Consider the following 20,158-nt stretch of genomic DNA (forward strand, 5'->3'; position numbering starts at 1 on the left):
CCAATTCACAATATCTCTTAAGAAAAGGCAATATTCAATATAGGCTCTATATACCTACCCAAATATTTCTCTCTCTCTCTCTCTTTTGCGCACAGACAAGAATTACAACAATAATGACAGGAAATCTCTTCAAATGCTTGAAGCCAGATATTTAATAGTCAAGTCTGTATAAAAATAAATTATAAATGTAGAAAAACATACACAAAAATTGCACAAACCTACAACTTGAAGAAGACAACTATTCAAATGACAGTGCAACAAATATTCTATTGCAAATAATATGTTATCGATTTGTTATACTTTATCAATAAAATAAATATTTTTTGACTGATTTATTATCACTGCTGATCATATCTAATTTAATAAACATATATACATTGTAATTGTCATGCTATAAAATGAATTGCAGTATATTCAATAGGAAAATACAATCTTGAAGTGTTTGTACAGTAATATAGTATCCATTGAAGTGTCCTTGTGGTTTGTTTCTCCTTTCCATGAGACCCTCGAGCTCAAGCGTTCTCTGCAGCCACCATCCTCTCGATAGCTGCCCAGTCTATTTTGCTGAGGGTGCTGCCGGCGCTCTCAGAAAGGTTGTCCAGCCAGTCCATCGCAAAATCACCAGCTGTCGCACCATTCTCCTGCTCATCCACCAGTCCAGCCAAAACCTAAGTAGTGTACAAAAACGAAGGAAACAACATCATCTATCAAAGAAGACATACACGTATTACTTTGTTCCATCTACAGTGGTTACACTCGTCACAGATATATGCCAATATCTGATTAATGTGATCCTTACCATGTCTGACTCTACGTTTTCTAGCAGTCTATTGGTTTGGGAAGTTGGCCCCCTAAGGTTCTCCTCTTCCATCCTCGTCTGCTCCCTCAGGATCCCTCTCCCTACAGCAGCCCCTCTTGAAGGACCTTTGTTTGGCCCCGTCTTCCTCTGTTGTCCGACAGGCCGCTCCTCACTCTGGCTGACTGTAGGCAGTTTAGTGTTGCTCTTTGTGTGTGTGAGCATGCCCCGCCTGGTCACCTGAGACAGACGGTCCTTTGGCAAAGAAGTAACTGATACGAAACACACAACATAAACCAGTTTAATATTATAGTTTTTACAATAGAGAAAAAATACAGTGCAGACAATTAAGTTAGTAAGCTTTTCCTCTTTTACCTGGTCTATGTAGTCCCAGTCTCCTGCGGTAATCCTCTGAATATCGTTCCTGATTCTCAGCAGTCCATGGACGAAGGGAGGGTTGGGATTGACCTGACTTAAGACTTACTTTATCATTAGCAGACACACTGTGAGCCCTAAAAACAGATAGAAACGTTATTACTAGATCCAGATGTTAACAATCAACAGGTTTGGGTTTCTGCTGAATCTGATCATCGTGGAATAATGAATGTTTAATGGTTTGTCCAAAAGCTAGATCAAAGTACTATTATTCTTTAATGAGACGAGATCCTGGTCAGATTACTGTTACCTGTGAGTGCTACCAGGGGCTGGAGCAGAGTTGGGTCTTGTACTGAAAAGCACTGGTAATCCTCCAGTCTGAGAAGCAGTGCGTAGGGTTACAGTGCTGCTGGGAATGTCACTGACCAGAGAACAGGCTTCACGGGCCCTTTGATTGAATCGCTTCAGAAGCTCAAACCTATATTAAATGAAATGGAAATAACAGTTAGGCACATGGATGTTTCTTGTCCACAGACAATGTTAACCGGTACATACTTTTCTTTTTCCTCTCTGGTTCTCCAATTTGTTGCTTGATTCTTCTTTGTTGATTTCTGAAGGGGCAGAGCAGGCAAACAAAAAAGTGGATATATTTTTTTAAATAACATACAATAGAATACAAGAGCAAGTAAAGAGCTTTGCATATCTTACCACTGCTCCTGAGTTAGGAAAAGGTTTGTGCTCCCTCTCCCTTAGGCTCTCTCTGTGTTTTTGATAAACAGCCAGGTTTTCCCTCTGTTTCCTCCTCATCCAGATCCGCAGCTCTTTCCTCTCGTCCTCTGGAAGGACACGTTTCTGCGACATCCAGCTACTTTGCTGCTGGTCCAGCCTGCTAGGGATGACTTGTTTAGCTTAATGATACATTAAAGTTGTTACGGTAGACATTTGGACATCACTGAATTGTAGGTACCATACCTGCTGTGGAGAGCATATTCTGAATGGGACCAGTCCAGGTCAGACGGGGATAAATACCCCTCCCTCACCAACTCGTCTAACATTTCTGCTGTATCGGATAACCCGGTCTGACCCAGATCCTCGTCAGCCAATCTAGACACGGACAGGTAGAGGGCAGAGTATTGTGAATAAGAAGAAATAACCGAGCGAAAAGCACATCCACTATAAATATTTTGAGTTATAACATGGTTAAGATTGACTTAAACCTACAGAGAAGATATTCCGGACACGTCAGTCAGCTGATCTTTCATTTCTGATGGAGCAACACAAACAGATGAAACTTTTAACATTTTGAATCTCCTGAGAAAATAATCATGTATTTGACATTACAAAAATAAAGAATCAATTGTATTTGTATTCATCAACTCAAAAGGCAATTTTGTTTGCCACTATGCGAGCCACTTAGGGTACTAAGTATTTAGGAAAAGTCTGATTAGAATGCCTCTTTACTTGGAGAAGTGTGAAGGTTGGAAGGAGCCCAGGAGTCATTATGAAGCACACTTTCTTCCTCCTCTTCACTTGCATTTGGTTCAATTAAAGTGTCCAGTCGTGGTAACCATGCTGTTAGAGACGGAGAATAAACAACAGAGTTTATAAGGTTTGATTTTCCAACAATACAACAGGGTTATACTGTATATTACTTTATCAAACCTTTACATTTGTTAGAACTTACAATGTCATTTAAAATTCAATGCGGCTTTGACTAAGATTGCAGATGAATAGTTGTAGGTCTTACCTTCCCGTGGGATAGCCAGTCTGACAGTTTTTTTAACTGCCGTGGTTGTCTTCACGTCAGGAGCAAGATTTTCAATGGTGTTCACCAGCTACACAAAGAACGATATAATACATATATTTGTCAGCATTTATAGACAATTAATTGCATGTCATTATAATTAACGTAGGATAAATAATAACATGCTTATGTACCATCCTGGAGTTTGAAAAGTCCTTCTCCAGACAGTCAGCGATGTTCTGTAGAGCAGCCAGCTGGGCGTCCAGCTCCGACAGGCGGGAGGAGAACTGGACTGCAGGAGGGGGGGGTGAGGCACTGTGAGGGCCAACACTCTGGGTCCTTATAGCTCGACAGATTTCAGAGTCAGACTGATCCACCATGTTTTGTGGAGAGAATCTCTCTGGATCCCTACTGGGCTCAATGTGGCCGAGTGACAGAGACTCCTCAGGGATATCTAGAGGTACAGTACAACATACATTAGGATCAAACTTTCAAGATGATGTGATATTAATCAGTATATAGTATATTAGAAAAATAGAAAAACCTGTGTGAGATCTCCAGTTGAAATCCTCTGGAAGTGTGTATAAGGGTTGTGGATCAGCAGCAGCACCACTCCTTAAAACAGAAGTTGCAAGTACATGAAGCTCAGCAGAAGTAGGTGAAGGAGGACGGACTGAAGGAACATCGTGTCCCAGGCTGAGACAGGGAGGCAGGTCCTGATGCATGGCTCTGTCTTCTAGATCCAAGACACTTATGAACTGGCGGCCATCTGTGCCCTAGGAGACAAGGAAAGAAACACAGTCAGTGAATATAAAATACACATTAATAAAAGTAACAGGTGCGCTAACAACATGAACGATAAACGGGAAGTCACTCTATGATAAAACATGCTACCTTTATGTACCTTTATGTAAGTACACAAGTTAGAGATCAGCTGTTACTAAGTTTGATTAATTTTAAACACAGGAAAGCAGGCATTGATGTGGTATGTGTTGAATTCAGTACATAGTTTATGTAACTGAAATGAAGGAAACGGAGTCTAAAAAGCACCATTCACAGACACTTTTAGGTCTACGTTGTATTTGTGGCCTCTTACCAGATTCCTCTCTGGCTCCTGCGGGGTCTCCTCTGTTTCTTGAGAAAAGTGCTTTTTGCCAAACTTCTGATTCCCTGAAGTTTGTGCTGGATGCAAAAACAGATACAAAATCAAATATTGCGTATCTTTCTATTAAAGGTGGGGTAGGTAAGTTTGAGAAACCGGCTCGAGATACACTTTTTGTTATATTCCATGGAATGCTCTTAACATCCCGATAGCAATGAATATCTTAAGTGCTTTGACAAAAAATCCATAAAAAAATGTCATCTGTGGAAGCCGTAGTACTGTAAAAAGTACGACCAATCATTTTAGCCGGCCCGGCTAAAATAACTGGATGGCCTACCTGCCTGTCAGCCTTCCATCGGGGCACAAACTTATCTCGTGCCCTCATTGGTCATGTGCGCGTTCGTGTGTGTTGGAGGAGGGGCTCTATAAGGAAGTGGCAGATTTTCTCCGGTTGTGTATTTTCAAATTCTAGCGATCTCGAGCCGGTTTCTCAAACTTACCTACCCCACCTTTAAATTTGCGACAAAAAAGGCAGTGTGATATCTTTGTAGCTAGAGTTTTACTTAATTCACTCACGTTTAGGGCTACCAGTAGTCACAGATGCTGACACGGCTTTATCCACAAGTGCAGGAGGACAATCTGAAACATTTAAAAATACTTTACTTTCTACATTCTAGGTTTAGGAAACATGCGTTTGAAACAAACCAGGTAGAGCAGAGAAACACAATGTATGTAACTACTCATTAACACTTCCAGTCAACTTCAAATACAAGCAACAACTGTGTAATTACATTCCTGCTGTGCAACAACAATGTAAACGTAAACACTGTATAAACACAACCAGAACTCGAACTCACCTGGATCTGTGTTTGTGAACGCATCATGGCACTCTGGGGGATTTTTACACGTGGAAGCAAAAGCATGGAGCTCAGCTGAAGTGGATTCGGCCCTGTCCAATAATCTTCGACCTGTCAGCAGAGTATCAAAGGACCCTGGGAGTTCAAGTGAAACAGAAAAAGAACAACAGATCAATCCTGAGGTTTTGAAACGGAATAAGAGAGCACAGAGAAACTTGGTTTGACTGCAATTCATCAGAATGGGATCAGCGCAAAAACGTTATTATAAGTTAGGCGGAGGGTGCTGTTTATTGATGTAGCAGGAAAGTGAAATTATGTATTTGACACTAACCAAATTGAGCAAAATTGGCAACTTCCTTTCCATTTGTGATGTCTTCTGCAGCTTGAGGCTCTTCCTGTACAGGCTCCTTTGTTGGCTGGAGATATAACAATACCAACAAAAGATAATAAAAATGACACAGTATTGGTAGATGCGCAAAATACTTCTTACTAGGATTACTACCTCTAGTGTAGGGATGATAGACTCTTCTGGTCTGAATGTGACCTCTGCTTGTCTTGCCATCCCCGCCTTCTCCTCTCTCCTTTTATCCCTAAAAGACAACACCCAGTGTGTTAAGTGAGTAAAATCAGTATGATAAAAAAAATACATCAACAACGTGAAAATGAATATGTGATATATGCCTCTTGCTGGAGTTAGAGTAAGGAGAAGTGGTCGCCCTTCTTTCTGTCGGTTGTTCCACTCTGAGCAACCGCAGTCGAGCTTCTTCAGGAGTCTGCCTCCCGAACGCCAAACTCGTCAACTCCTCCATGGACATGAGACGGATCGTTGGGGCTGAAGGGGCTGCCTCGTGAAACATCTGTGGCAAAGACATCTGTTTATAAACCAAAATGCACAATTTAATTATACCCAATTTCTTGAAACAATGACGGTATTGCTTACCCTTTGTGGTCCAGAATCTATGTGCAGGAGCTTGATCATAGGTGCTTGTCCCATAGGAGCTACCATAACAGACACAGGCCTGGAGTAAGAGGGTATGGGTAGTTTGGGGAACGTAGTGTTGTTTTGTGGAGGAGGCTGAACGTGCAGCAGACGAAGGCCCTGCATCGGAGCAGGTGCGTGAGCTGGTAAAGCGGGAGGAAGTAGAGGGAACCCTTCCCTTACCCGCTCTGATGTCTCTCTCATCGGTTGAGAGCTCCTGTGAGTTGGATCATGTGGATGATTAAAGCCGAGGTGTCTTTTTGGAGCTGAGGTGGATTGGTTATATTCTTCAGGTTTATGGGACTCTATAGTTGCAGGGTGTTGGTGAGGGGCATTCTGTTGGGGCAATGAAGGGGGGTGGAGCTGGAGCAACTTCAAGCCAAAGAAATGTGGAGCAGGATCACTTTGAATGCTAGGTGGTAACACAGGTGCAATGGGAATAGCATGACTTGTGTCAGTAGTGGCTAGAAGCCCCTGTGAGGTCGGGATTAACCTCCTGCTTTCCCCAAACTGGATTTCTGGTGACGCCGCACGCACAGAGAGTGGCTGCATTTCCTAAATAAAAGAAAAATAAAACAGTTCAAAGCTGGGTTTCACTTGTGTTTATGTATTGCTTACAGACGTGCAATATGTCACAATTGAACAGAAAACATACCTGATAGCTTACACCTGCACCATTAGCAGCAGATGGTAGATTTCCGTTGATGTGATTCTGGCCTCCTGCGTGGGAGGTTTTCCCTGAGCTCTGTATGGCAGGCTGTTCTGCAAGAATACATGCAGGAGCCTGACTGAACTGAAGGTTGTTGGATCCTGAACTTGGCACATGTGGCTGGGTCTGAGGTGGCACTGAAATGGTGGTTTGAAGGGGTAAGGCATTCGGTTGAGGGATGGCATTGGGGGCATAAGATGGTGGCACATTAGGGTGTGAGGAGTTCATGTTAGACTGGGCCAAAGAAGAGCTCTGCTGGGCAAGTTGGAGGTTAGAAAACGTAACACCCAAAACCTCCGTTAGGCTCATGTAGTGAATATGCTGTAAGAAAGACAGTTGGATCAGAATCAAAACTAGTAGTCAGTGAAGTCAAAAACGATCCTTTTGGTTTTCTTACCTGAACCAGTCTGAATAAATCTTCCCCCAGACGCTGTCGCATTGGCGAAATCTGATTGAATAATGGCTGATCGGGGGCGGTGGGCTCTGCAGGGGGTGCACCAGCTGTGGAGCTTTGACGTTGAAGGCTTGGAGGATCCACAGGTGTGTTGGGGAGCAGCACTCCAGTCGAGCCTGAAGGCTGTGCATCGGCCACCGCCTCAGGCTGCACAGTAGGAACAGCTTGGGGCTCTTTGTGTGGGGGGGCTTCCAGGCTTATAGCTTGACTAGGGCTTGAACAACAAACAAGGATGATGTCAACAGGGAACAGCAGGGATTGTGTTTTATTCAGTTTTTATAATTTCATACTGTGGTGTTAAAGAAGTCAAATCGAAAATAATTCTGCAACCTTCTGCTAATACTTACTACAGTGATGGATTTTCTAAAATGAAAAACATTAAAGCCTAAAATAAAACTTATTAACAAACTCACAGAGATGCAGAGCTGGACACGTCTTCAGCATTTTCTGAGAGGTCCAAGTCAGCAAGCTTTAAACTCTGCAACAAACAAAACAACAGTTCTTTGTGTGTTCTGACACACGTGGTGATGTTATACAGTATATGAAGAACTGGAAAGCTGATTGGTACCGTTTCAGGTGTGCAGATGGGTCCGGAGATGCTATGATTGGAAACAGAGGACGACACAGCCAAGCCCTCACTGTCACTACTTTCGCCTACAAATATCAAACACATCAATTCATATACTGTTTTAAGGGTCTGCATCACAGAGGCTTTGATGATCCAATCACACTTAGGTTGTCTACCTTCTTTTTCAGGCGTAACGTCTAAGTCATCAAGACATAGTTGTTGTGAACTTGATTGTATCTGCTGAGCATCAAAGGTTTGTTGGTTGTGGTCATTAGGGAGAGGTGTTCTTTGCAAAGTCAGGTCATCTGTGCGAGAACCACTGCAAGGAAACAAATCATATATAAATACAATAGGTTATTCACATTTACAGCAAAATGTACAGTTACTGTTTATATGAAGCAAAAGTCAAATGAAGAATAAGTAAATACAAAACAATCGCCTATTAACATGAATATGATTAACTGTATAAACTAAAAGACACGTGTACTAGTTGATTTAATTGTCTAATAAAACATTGGGAACTTACATGGACATTTCTCCGTGCTGTATATTGTGATCAAGACCAATGATGGGAGTGTGGGCAGATCCCGGGTAGCCTGTATCAACACTGCTCTCTCTCTCCAGATTCCTGTGCACCTCAGGGTGCAGCACAGGGGAAACGGTCCATCGTGTCTCTGGAACTTGGATGTGTGCACTGTAGCGGTCAGTCCCGAGTAGAGCATTGTATCTGAGCTCCAGCAGGTTCAGTGACGTGAGGACAGCGGCCGCAGAGGCTTTGACTCGCATCACTACTCCTTCATCTGCTGTGCCTCCATCCGCTCCGCCCCTGTCTTTCTTCTTTTTGCCATGATGTCCCAGAAGCACCCTCCTATCAGCCCAGCGTACCATCCACTCCAGCAGCCGGCCCAGCTCTGGAAACTGGGCTTCCAGTTTAGGACCAAGGCCCTGCTGCAGTTCAATGACAGTCTCCACAAAGGTTGATGAGCCAAATATGGAGCTCTGTGAAGGCTGCTCCGGGGGAAATACACTTCGCACAGGGCTGGTTTCAGAACCAAAGAGCCCTCCCTTCATTCTCTGGCCTACAGTACCCTGCCTTCTGAGGCCAAACAAACCTTTCTGCCTGGGAGGAGAGCTGACAGAAGCTCTGGATGCGGGAGCTTCACTCCAGACGGAGGGAGTCTGAGGCTCCGGTGTTGCACTTTGTCTCACAGGCTTGTAGCAGCTGCCAGCTCTGAACACAGGAGGGTCATTGCCCAGGTGTTTCCGTGCTGGATGGTGCACATCTCTTTGACGGCGATGAATAGTTGTGAGCACATCGAATGTGAGGGAATGCAACTCTCTCTCCCGCAGCTGGGAGGAGAAGCCCTTTAACAAAGGAAGTTCACCAGCTGAGTCTCCATCGTCCTTCTCTAGCACGTAGCTGAGGAAGAGCTCCAGGAAATTAAGGTACTCATCATCTTCAAGCTCAAACTCCCAGGTGCCGACCACTGGCAGAGGGGGCTGCTCGTTCTCCTTGGCAACGCCTGGCTGACCCTCCTCATGAATGACACTTTCGATTTGAACAGCTGTCTTCTTTGCATGTTTTCTGTCTTTTACCTTCTTGGCTTTTTTGCCCCTGAAAACAGCACCACAGAGCACAAGATAAGCCACAACATAGATGCATGATATCTCCGTGTAATGGTAGAGCTACGATCCCCCTCTAGCTACCTTAACTCAGGAGAGATAGCCTCAGACGTATCCACTGTGTCTCCATCGCTGTACACTGGAGGGAACCCACAGTCAGTTAGAGTGCTGGTGCTCAGACTGGTACCCAGAGACAGTTGCCTCAACACGGCCATCCCATGTTTGCTTCCCCTGTCCTCCACCTCCTCCTCCTTCTCCCACAGGTGGAGCTCAGGTGGTGCCAGGTGCCTCCTCAAACGCCCCAGATGTTTTCTCCTCAGCCTGGATTTGTCTTGAATCACGATCATCATCAACTCGTTCTCCTCCTCTTGTTCCCCATCTAGAGAACAAACAGAAAAATGTAGAGTGACATTTATAAGTAATGATGTTTATTATGATGTAATAAAGTAACAACATCATCCTACATTATAATGTAGTAAAGCATTGACAATGATAAGTTAGCATATAGTTTTTATATATAAAAAGTAGTACTCAAAGCACAAAGACTGGTGTTTGACCCGGCTTACAGACCATCATTATTATTTGGCTTCAAGTATATTCTTTATAATTTCTCATAGTTACAAAATAAAGTACAAATGATACAATGTAGCCATCAGATACGTTTAAAGGTGGGGTAGGTTAGTTTGAGAAACCGGCTCGAGATACACTTTTTGTTATATTCCATGGAATGCTCTTAACATCCCGATAGCAATGAATATCTTCAGTGCTTTGACAACAAATCCATAAAAAAAATGTCATCTGTGGAAGCCGTAGTACTGTAAAAAGCACGACCAATCATTTTAGCCGGCCGGCTAAAATAACTGGATGGCCTACCTGCCTGTCAGCCTTCCATCTGTGCACAAACTTATCTCGTGCCCTCATTGGTCATGTGCGCGTTCGTGTGTGTTGGAGGAGGGGCTCTATAAGGAAGTGGCAGATTTTTTCCGGCTGTGTATTTTCAAATTCTAGCGCACTCGAGCTGGTTTCTCCAAAATTACCTACCCCACCTTTAAGCAAAGTTAGGATAAAGAAGTCAATGTAATAAAAACTGCATGCCAACAGTTGAAGTGCTATATGATGCTTTAAAGTCACTTGTTCAATGAGCAAAGGTTTCCATACCAAGGACATTGCATCGCCTCAGTCTCTGCAGCTGGGAGTTATACTTTTCTCTCAGAGCGACTCTCACAGACTCTTCCTCCTCTGGGAAAGCGCGCACCAAAGTGTCTGCCACCTAAGAAGAAGAAGAGGCAAGGATAAGACATTGGGTCCCATGAAAGGCGCTATATAAATCTAAGCTATTATTATTATTATGTACTCACTCAGGGTCAGTCTGTTAAACTTATGAAAGTAAAGGCAACACATTACCAGGGAAAGAGGAGGAAGTTCAGACACAAGGCTGAGCAGAACGTCCTGGAGGATCTCCTCAGCGTTGAGGAAGCAGGAGAAAGGCAGGAAGCGACCGGCCCAGCGCAGAGCATCGATGCAGGTCGATCTCACGTCTGAATCGCCAGGGGTCTGAGGGGTACAAGTACACACATTATAGGGCCTCTATGGCTGAGAATAACTTCCATAACGATGTCACACAATCAAATGGATTACCTGCTCGTCTCTACCCTGCTGTCTGGCGGCCTGATACTTCCTGCAGGAAATGGAGAGCTGGTCCCTGACATGAAGCATCCAGCACAAACCACACAGCTCCCTGAAACAGACTTGTTGGAAAAATAAAGTTGATAAGTACTACGTGACAGTAGATTATTGATTAGATATCCACCATTTACTATGTAAGATTTCTTACTAATAGTTTGAATAGTGTCGGGGTCCAGGTGACCATCTTTGTTAGGACCCCGTTTGAAGAATCCACTTCGGGTGACAAACTTCATCAGGCCTTCTGGGAAAGCCTTTTCTTCTTCCTTAGCTGATGGATAGGCGTACTTCTTCTTGATCTGAAAACAAAAGTTATAGTAATGCTTCAATTAGAGTGTAGTAACAAAGATTTGGCGTTTCCTCAGGTTAAAAGTGTCTTATCGAACAAACTTGTATTTGCAATGCATGAAAGTGCAACAAAGAATATCAGCTTTGTCAGCCTCACCTACGGAACTTGTCTTTTTCTTATTGAACCAGATGTTCTTTTTAAAAACTAGAAAGTACCTTGTGTAGTACATGTCTGGCACGGCGCAGATCTCTGATGTACCACTGGGCAGCAGGATGACAACAACGAGCAGATCTCAGAAGTAACAGTAATCTTTGGAGAACTCCAGACACTTTGTGACGGGATGCAACTTCTGCAAACTGCCCTATTGTCCCAACTGGGTCCTAAGCATGAGACACAGACAACATTTAATCAGAGAATTCATACATATATGTAAACAAACGGTATGAAATGTTTTTTGTTATGTACCTGTGTGTTGGGGGAAGGCTGAGGGCAATAGAGTGGGGGGGAAGGCAGATACAGTCCACTTGGCACCAACATTGGCAGGCAGGAACACAGCTCTTTGGCTGTCTCCAGCAGGGAAGACAAGGGGGAAGACAACACATTCACTCCAGCCATGACTGAAGCCTTCAGAATCTCCTGGATGGAAACCTGTAATAAGTCCCAGTCTTCTCCTTCAGAGGGGTCTAGTAAAATGAGACAAATCCAAGGTTAAAATCCAAGGAGTTCAATATGAATTATTTTCATCTTATCACAAGGCTTTTCAGGTCTCACCCACCTGTGAAGCTCTTGTCGCCATATCTATCCGTGGACTCTTGGGAGTCAGACATGCGTAGAAGACACTCCAACTCAACCTGAAAAATGCTTTCTGGTTCTAAAGCAGCTGGGAGTTGCAGCTCTCTCCTCCTGAGCCTGTCATAAAATATATAACTGAGGTGTTGTATTAAAACAAACATGGTAAAAGATCTAATACAAATGATCTTTACATTTCATTCACCGCTCAAATAAATAGAATGCCTTTACACTGACCGGGTGAAGTCAAAGTGGCCGGTGCAGTAATTGGTATAGGCCAGGCTCAGAGAGGCCGCTGCCTTCCAGTCCCCAAGATGATAAGCTAACCACACGGTCTCAGGAAGCAGACCCCCGAGCAGCAGCAGGTCCTGGGCGTAGTCTACTGTCCACACCTCTGACAGATGCTGCTGACGCACTGCTCTTGACACCTCTCCCTGGCACAGTGGCACCAAGCGCTCCACACCAGGGGCTGAGAAGGGACATACTGAGTCACATAAAGATAGAAAACAGCACTAAAACTGTTTTTAACTGACAAATGATTTAAAAAAAACTCACCATGAGGTAGGTGAAGTGGAGGCAGAACGGCCACATGGTGAGGAGGCAGGATGCAGAGGGGTTGGTTTGTGAAATAAGAAGCCATGAATCTCCCCAGGGTCTGAACCACAGCACAAGCTGCGTCACTGTGAAGGTCTGCAGGCAGCCATGGGCAAGGAAGAGAGTCTGCAGCCAGACAAAAAGGCAGATCATAATTTATTACTATAACTGACTAAAGCTACTGTGAATTTAGTATGGTGTTTGAGGCTGGGAACATCAATGATTTTAAAAACAGCCATCCTAAGGAGAGAAAGACTTCAAGGTATGAGGTTACATCAAACTATTAATCATCATGGATAAAGATCCTACTTTCAAGCACCTGAGTGAATACATTTGTTGCAGACTGATAAGTGACAAAGGGATTAATAACTCCCTCTTTTACCACACAACTCAGAAAATGTTCTTGTCCCAAGCCTTTTCAGTGTGACAAAGCTTACTCAAAGGCCAGTATGACATGTCGTCGACTTTTGAATGCAATTGTATGTTCAGTTTCATTTCCATTAAGTGACTCACACGTGACATTTCTCAAAAAAGTAATTATTGTCCAATGCTGACCTGTTTCCCAGGTCACGTTGTCCCTCTGGTGTCCGGTCCTGTTCAGGATCAGACGGGCCATGTGGTCCCCCAACTCCTGAGCTTCTCTCAGATGGTACTGGGATAAGAGACTGTACAGGAGTGCCAGACAAAGCCGGGTCTCCTTGAAGACGCTACGATCACAGCCTAACAAAACGACACCTTTAATACATTATATTACAAGTTCATACTGAATGTGAACACGTGGTGTATGTTAGTGAAAAACAATTAAGGAAGAAGTTCTTACTTTTGTTACTCTCCTCACAAATTTGAAACCGCAAAGTTTCGGCACTTTTTGGGTACGAGCCACACAGGAAAAGATGTTCGCCTGGAGGGAGAAGAGTGAAATACAACAACAATCATTATTTAGACATCACCCATAGGCTATTTACGGTCCTGAAAATGGAAAATGGAAAAAGGATAAACTCCATGTCTCCCTAGAAATCCTTCGTGCTTGCCTTTCTGACTACCAGACGGCAGTCAAAGCAGCCAAAACAGAGCACATTTCTCTGTTAATCTCCAAAAACAGTCATAAACCTCAGGTTCTTTTTAATGTCCTCAACTCGATCATTAATCCCTGTGATGTTTCTTCTATTGTCCCATCGACTACTCTCTGTGATAAGTTTCTTACATTTTTTATTGAAAAGGTATCTGCTCTTAGGCTAGCCCACACTAGTGCTACCCCAGATCCTGCTCCTTTTCTGTGCCCTGCTGTCCTCGACCACTTTGACCCTGTATCCCTCTCTTCTCTCTCGGATGTAGTCAAGCACCTGCGGCCGACAAACTGCACCTCAGACAGCATTCCCTCTCGCCTTCTCAGAGATGTTTTTGATTCAGTTGGTGCAAGTATTTTATTACTTATAAACACCTCTCTTACCTCAGGATGTGTCCCAGCTGCCTTCAAACATGCCGTGGTCAAGCCACTACTTAAAAAGAAAAATCTCGACCCCTCCATTCTCGCAAATTTTAGGCCCATCTCCCAGCTACCTTTTTTATCAAAAGCCCTGGAGCGAGTAGTCTACGCCCAGCTGCAGTCTTTCTTAACCACGCATGGAATCCATGAAAAGTTTCAGTCTGGCTTCAAACCCATGCACAGCACTGAAACAGCCCTTTTAAGAGTTTTTAATGATCTGCTCCTAGCCGCCGACTCAGGTAGCCCAGCTGTCTTGGTGCTGTTAGACCTGGCAGCTGCCTTTGACACTGTGGACCATAGCATCCTGTTGTCACGGCTTGAACATAAATAAAATAAATAAAACTTGATTTGATTTGATTTGAAGCTGGTGCCTTGACCATAGTTATATGAATAGTAATTGTGCTATTACAGACCTGTGTAACTCAGCAGTGCAGGACCCTCCTCTAGCCTCTCTCCTGTTGCCTGCAGAGCTGTTTGGATCCGGGACATGATGACAGACAACTGTTGCTGTTCCTCCTCCCAGCCATCCCAGCCCTCACAGCTCTTTAGTTCTTCTGTATACTGCTGGGTGATCTTGTAGACCCACTGCCACACTCCAAACAATCTAGCCAAACAAAAAAAACACCAACCTTGTTTGACATCCAATCTTAAATCCCAGCTAAAATGATATGCAATGATTAAAAAAAAACACATAATTGACTATTTGCTCAAAAAAGCCAGAGATGGTGCGTACCTGCTGGACGGTCGCTGGGGAACAGGTCGGGCCTGATGTCCAAAACTGGATTTCCCTTCCCTGTCATCCTGTAACAGAGGCACATGGTGTACATCTGAGGGCCAGAGCTTGGAGAGAGGTCCCTTCTCCGCAGAACACCAGACAGTTCTTTGCTCTAGGCTGTAGGCGTGATCAAGCGAATCAGAGACCAGCCCCAGGATACGCAGGACTGATGATAGACCGTGAGATGATAACTGACAGTGACTGGTCAGGTGTGACTCAGGTTGAGGGGTCAGCAGGAGGCGTATCAGCCGTTTACTGAGCTCTACCACCAACCCCAGGCAGCAAGGCCCATCTGAGTGAGGGCTATCCCAGGGAAGAAAAGATAGAAGAGCTTTGAGAAGGTTCAAAAGGCAAACTGAAATATTCTTTTCCCCTGTGTGGCCCACTGGGCGAGGGGTCAGGTGGAGTAAAGCAGCAAATCGCACCACACAGTAGAGCGTGTGCTTCAGCAGACGAGTTCTGTTTTCCACAGCGTTTCCTAGAGACATGCCAAAAGCCCAAGCTGTCAACAGCTTAGTCTGGATTTTCCCAAGTTCTCGATGAAGAAGAGATGTCTTTCTCTCTGTTTCTTCAAAGTCTTCTTCAAAATCTGGGTTAGTAACAAGTCCAGTCTGTGTGTCCAGGGCGTGGAGTGTGTCAAACATTGAGGCAAACTCCAGACGGCCGCCATCCTCCATGTGAGAACCAGCAGGAGGGCCATCTACATCAGAGTCGTCTTCAAAGAAAGTCTAGGAAACCACAGAAAAACAGCAGGTTAAAGATAGCTAACAAACATAAATCAACTAATAAAGCACCTGTAATACATTTTTACTCAAGGTAATCACATGTAGTCATTTTCACCGTAAGCAGGCACATACACTTTAATAATAATAATAATAAATTATATTTATATAGCGCCTTTCAAGGGACCCAAGGTCGCTATACATGACAAACAGACAATCAAAGGGCAAACAAAAAAGAAAGGAAGCCGGGGGACCAAGAAAGGGCTAGGGCCCGAGGGTCAGGGTGAACAGGTGTGTTTTTAATGATGATTTGAAGATGTCCAGGGAGGCAGCATTACGGATCTCGGCAGGAAGTGCATTCCAGAGGGTGGGGGCCGCAACACTGAACGCCCTGTCACCAACAGTTCGGAGGCGAGAGCGGGGGATGGAGAGCAGGCCCGTGTCTGAGGACCGCAGACTCCGAGAAGTGAGTCTGCGGTCCGGTGGAGGAGGTCCGATAAGTACTGGGGGGCGAGGGTATGGAGGGACTTGTACGTGAGGAGGAGTGTTTTGTACTGAATCCGGGACTTGACCGGCAGCCAGTGTAGGTGGATGAGGGTGGGGGTGATATGTTGCCATGGCTTGGTGCGGGTGAGAAGCCTGGCGGCAGAGTTCTGGACGTATTTAAGACACTCCCGGAAAAATACAGGATTTATGAGAGATTATACCTTTATGTAAATGTGGCCTGTCTGTGTACTGTATAAAGCCTACACTAAACTCAGAATATGAAGCAATATATTTCTTTCTTATGTTCTTCAACCCACCTGTACTCTCTCAAGAAGCTCCGTGGTACCACCTAATGTCCCCTGATCCTGCAGGAAAAGTGGCAAAGTGGATCCGTCTGTTGCTACAGAAACCACAGAGTCTGCGGTGTTGGGCCCACGTGTGAGAAGGCTGCTGTCAACATTCAGACAAGATACAGACTCCAACCATGCCCTCACATGAATCTGAAAAAACAAATATGAAGAAGAGTATTGTCAAGAGTAAACTAAGAACATAAAAAAGATGAAGCTGAGGAAGATGCAGGTTCCCACTTCTACAATCCCCTGGTTCACCTGTGATTTCTCCAGTATCCGGCTGGCCTTCTCGAGGTCCTTGCTTGTGTCGTTCAGAAGTGTTTTCAGCAACAGGGCAGGAGTAGGCTTATCTAGCACCCTCATAACTGTGGCCATGTAGCCATCAGACACAATGAGGTACAACAGCCGTGGATGCCAGGTGACAGAATAGCGCTGCCTCAGGACATCCCGCACCGACAGGCTAGAGCTGGACAGAGAGGCATCCTCCCTCCCTGCAGACATTGGTGCCCTGCAGAGGGAACAGATCATCACAGACATTAAATTAGTGATGTCGAATGAATGTTAATAATAATAATAACTTTAATTTATATAGCGCCTTTCATCAACCCAAGGTCGCTTAACAAAAAAACATATAAGGACAAAACATAAAACAGGGGGCAGAAATGGAAGTGTTACATTGCTAACTATCAACTTTGATAATAAAATAATTGTGAGAGGAAAATACAAAAGCTTTTGTTTGAGATTCTCTTTGATATCATGGTAAACTCAATATTGATAGATTGAGATATGAGAATTCAGAATACAGAACATACACACAAGCGAATCAACAAGGGGAACAAGACAGGCAAAATGTATTTAATGTGTACCGGTAAGTGACGAGAGGGTGCAGTGGTAGGAAGTGTGCAGGCCCAAAGTCCACATTGCAACCGCAGCTTGCTAGAGTGAGAAGCCCCCCGAGGCGAGCTAACATCAGGAGGGAGCCTCTCTTCAGAACACAGGCCAGGAAAAGACCGCCTGGTGACCAGCTCACACTGCCCACCCAGTAGGACCTGAAGAAGATAAAGTACATTTTTGAATTAAAACACACTATACATCAAAGATTTTCAGTAAAGTTATGACATTTGGCATTTAGGTAATGCAACACCCCTGGCGTTCTTTATACAACTGTACAGACACACTGTCAACACTACTGTGAAGATTTTAAGTAGAATCATACTTCTTTGCAATACAGGGTGACACCCAGTTTAAGCCTCTCATTGGCTGACACTGCACAACATCAATCACTACCCATTTTTATTTAGGCATACTGTACCTTATGTACTTAGAAGGGATCTCCATTTTCTTGCTTCCACATCCTCCAAGGCTACTTGATATTGAGACAAAATTCTGTGTGCTCACAAAGAGGACCTGCGTGGCCTGCATTCAACAAGAGAATATATCAATCTTAATTCACACATCCTGGAACAAAACATATATATTACAAAATGTGTGGGAAAGAATAAGATAGACAGGTTACCTTAGGCTGTCTCTGATTCAGGACAATGGCTAACAGGCTGCCATCTGGGGAGAAGGCTGGCACCAACGCCCCTCTGGACTTCACTGGGTGGCAGGGAGGGGTGAGACGAGACATGGGGTATGTCTTGGTGGCCCACTTTATGCTGTATCCCACAGAACTACAAAACGAAATGTGTACTTTTAACCACTGTAATACCCAATGAGAGTCCTGTCTGCTACATAGACCTGTTTCACTCACCCTACTCTCAGGTTGCCCTCCTCCCACTGAATTTTCAGGCAGGTGAGGATTAGCTTCTTCCCAGATGTGAAAGCAAAAGCTGCTAAGCAGGCATCACCTATAACCTAAGATTGGAGATACAATTCATTGTTAGGCCTATAGAAAATCAAATGTTGTCATGAATTAAAACATGACACAAAATATAATACTTTCATAAGACAGACCTCTGATTTGACGAAGATGGTGTGTACAGATGCTTCCTTGTCTTGTGAAGAAGGCAGAATGGAGTCTTCTAGGGGCTGTATATGTGCCCAGTGTCCCCTGACTGTGCCATCTCGTACTCCCGTCAAATCCCTGACATCCATACACTCCCACAGGAACACTTGCCCTGTTATGGAAACAAGGAGCACACGCATCCCATCCCCTGAAACCCGGAGAGACAATCGTGTGGCATTGCCTGTGAAAAAATAAACACAAGGATCGAAGATTTACCATTTCATTTAAATGGAATAAATGGAATCAGGATACTCAATGATCAGCCAAAGGTAAAAGACTAAACATAATCTTATTAACCCACATCAGTTGCATCCCTTCTTAAATTCAGGATAAAATGTGGAAGCAAATGTAAAATTGTGCATCTCAGGTCTAGAATGCACCCTCCCACATCTTCCAAGTGAAGCGAAGTATGTTATAGACTGACTCACAGTATGGAGGATTCATATGTACATGTAAAAATAATGTACCATCCTACCTTGAACAGCAGTTATCATTTGAACTACTTCAGGGACTGCTGCAGCCGTCTTCAACAAGTCTTTATCCCTGTTCCACAGAAACAGCTCTCCTGAGACCAACAGTCCACAAAGCCACATACCTACAAACAAAAACAATAAGAGACTTGCAATTAATTTTCACAATGTATAGGTGACATGTATTTTGCCTTGAGTTTACACATTTTACTCACCACTGTGGGATGAAGCCATTGTCACCACACTGTTGAGTAAAGGATGGAGTTTAGGAGTCCTCTTCTTGGTGCGACCAGACACCATGTTGATCTCACTGATCCGTTTGTCATCCAACAGGAACACAGACTCCTTCTCCTGATGAGGGACATGACACAGGTTAATTTTCTCCTGCTGTTGATATTGAGTGACTCTGACTGAAATGCTTGACTGTCCTCACCTTCCCAAGCCAACAGAAGCGCGGCCATGGTTTCTTTCGTTTGATGCTGGATGACAAAACAACCTCCAACTTCAGCTCCATGTTTTAAAGACAGCATCAGGTATTCCTCTTGATTGGTCCTCAGAAAGGGCTTGTTGTGCTTACAGGATTCTCCTTTACAAGCAAGACAATATAAAGCTATTGGTTAGCTGACAAGCAACATTTGTATTTACTGCAATGTAATCATTCCAAATTAGCCACGTTTCTAGTAAGAAATACCACTCCCAAATATACAATGTAACCGTTATACGTTTGCAGCAATGGGTGTCATGTACTGGCAATGGTTCAGTGTTTATAGCTAATGTTATCCGTTGTTTGAAGCAACAAAAACATCACCATGGTCAACCATACCGTTAACTAGCATTAGCCACCTAGCTAAATTTGTTTACTGCGCGGAGCATTGGTACCGATAAAAATCCTTACCTGAGCACTTTAACTACATTTGCCATGGTCAACTGTTTTAATGGTCACAATATTGGGTTGCAAAATAACAATTAAACTATTTTATTACGTGTTATCCCGTAACTTATCATGAAATATTTCGAAACTCCCTCCGCTTCAATAGCCAGAATTATTTCCCATGATCCTCTTGGAGGAAGCGTCAACGCGTTGCCGTAGGAACGTAATAGTGCCCTCTGTTAAACACTCACAAAAGCAACGTTACCCTGCTTAAAAATATGCGTTTTCATTTCATTTGTCGACTTTCTTTAGTGCGGTCTATTCCGCATAGTTGTTTTTGTGTTCAATGCCAAATGTCATACTTTAAAAACACTCAATAACGACAAAAACACCTGGCAATGTGTAGTGCACTGCCCATTCACAGATGC

The 20,158-nt window shown here is 43.9% G+C and overlaps 1 protein-coding gene across 3 annotated transcripts; it reads right to left on the minus strand.

Moving 5' to 3' along the window:
• Positions 1-124: 124 nt before the first annotated feature.
• cplane1 (ciliogenesis and planar polarity effector 1) lies at positions 125-19,882 on the minus strand. 3 transcript variants are annotated; one of them, XM_034123150.1, is made up of 50 exons: positions 19,755-19,882; positions 19,293-19,445; positions 19,075-19,210; positions 18,865-18,984; positions 18,338-18,570; positions 18,135-18,238; positions 17,898-18,054; positions 17,694-17,797; positions 17,248-17,430; positions 16,640-16,889; positions 16,349-16,531; positions 14,782-15,551; positions 14,462-14,652; positions 13,383-13,463; positions 13,118-13,282; positions 12,524-12,688; positions 12,206-12,437; positions 11,955-12,088; positions 11,645-11,862; positions 11,395-11,559; positions 11,042-11,189; positions 10,846-10,955; positions 10,612-10,761; positions 10,366-10,477; positions 9,292-9,586; positions 8,111-9,199; positions 7,761-7,903; positions 7,585-7,670; positions 7,430-7,494; positions 6,960-7,230; positions 6,509-6,883; positions 5,815-6,408; positions 5,556-5,731; positions 5,377-5,464; positions 5,206-5,290; positions 4,875-5,009; positions 4,594-4,656; positions 4,012-4,097; positions 3,460-3,691; positions 3,110-3,369; positions 2,919-3,006; positions 2,633-2,743; positions 2,393-2,435; positions 2,144-2,275; positions 1,880-2,060; positions 1,727-1,782; positions 1,482-1,649; positions 1,172-1,308; positions 800-1,068; positions 125-668 (listed from the first exon to the last, which is right to left on the minus strand). In XM_034123150.1, exons 2-50 carry the CDS (start codon positions 19,371-19,373, stop codon positions 513-515), a joined length of 9,576 nt encoding a protein of 3,191 aa, XP_033979041.1. In that variant the 5' UTR covers positions 19,374-19,445; positions 19,755-19,882; the 3' UTR covers positions 125-512. The 3 variants fall into 3 exon arrangements, with proteins under 3 accessions (XP_033979041.1, XP_033979040.1, XP_033979039.1); XM_034123149.1 differs by having other exon boundaries at positions 1,880-2,057; positions 12,206-12,452; XM_034123148.1 differs by having other exon boundaries at positions 12,206-12,452.
• Positions 19,883-20,158: the final 276 nt, after the last annotated feature.

Source organism: Trematomus bernacchii, unplaced genomic scaffold (assembly GCF_902827165.1).
Source record: "Trematomus bernacchii unplaced genomic scaffold, fTreBer1.1, whole genome shotgun sequence".
NCBI classification, from domain to species: domain Eukaryota; kingdom Metazoa; phylum Chordata; class Actinopteri; order Perciformes; family Nototheniidae; genus Trematomus; species Trematomus bernacchii.

Bases quoted from the DNA above. Each gene is read 5' to 3' on its own strand.
- cplane1 (XM_034123148.1), bottom strand. From the start codon at position 19,373: ATGGAGCTGAAGTTGGAGGTTGTTTTGTCATCCAGCATCAAACGAAAG. The intron at 7,495-7,584 runs GTACCAATCAGC...TGTTTGTTGCAG, and splicing joins CCATCTGCACACCTGAAACG to AGTTTAAAGCTTGCTGACTT. The intron at 1,069-1,171 runs GTAAAAGAGGAA...GTTTCGTATCAG, and splicing joins ACTGGGACTACATAGACCAG to TTACTTCTTTGCCAAAGGAC.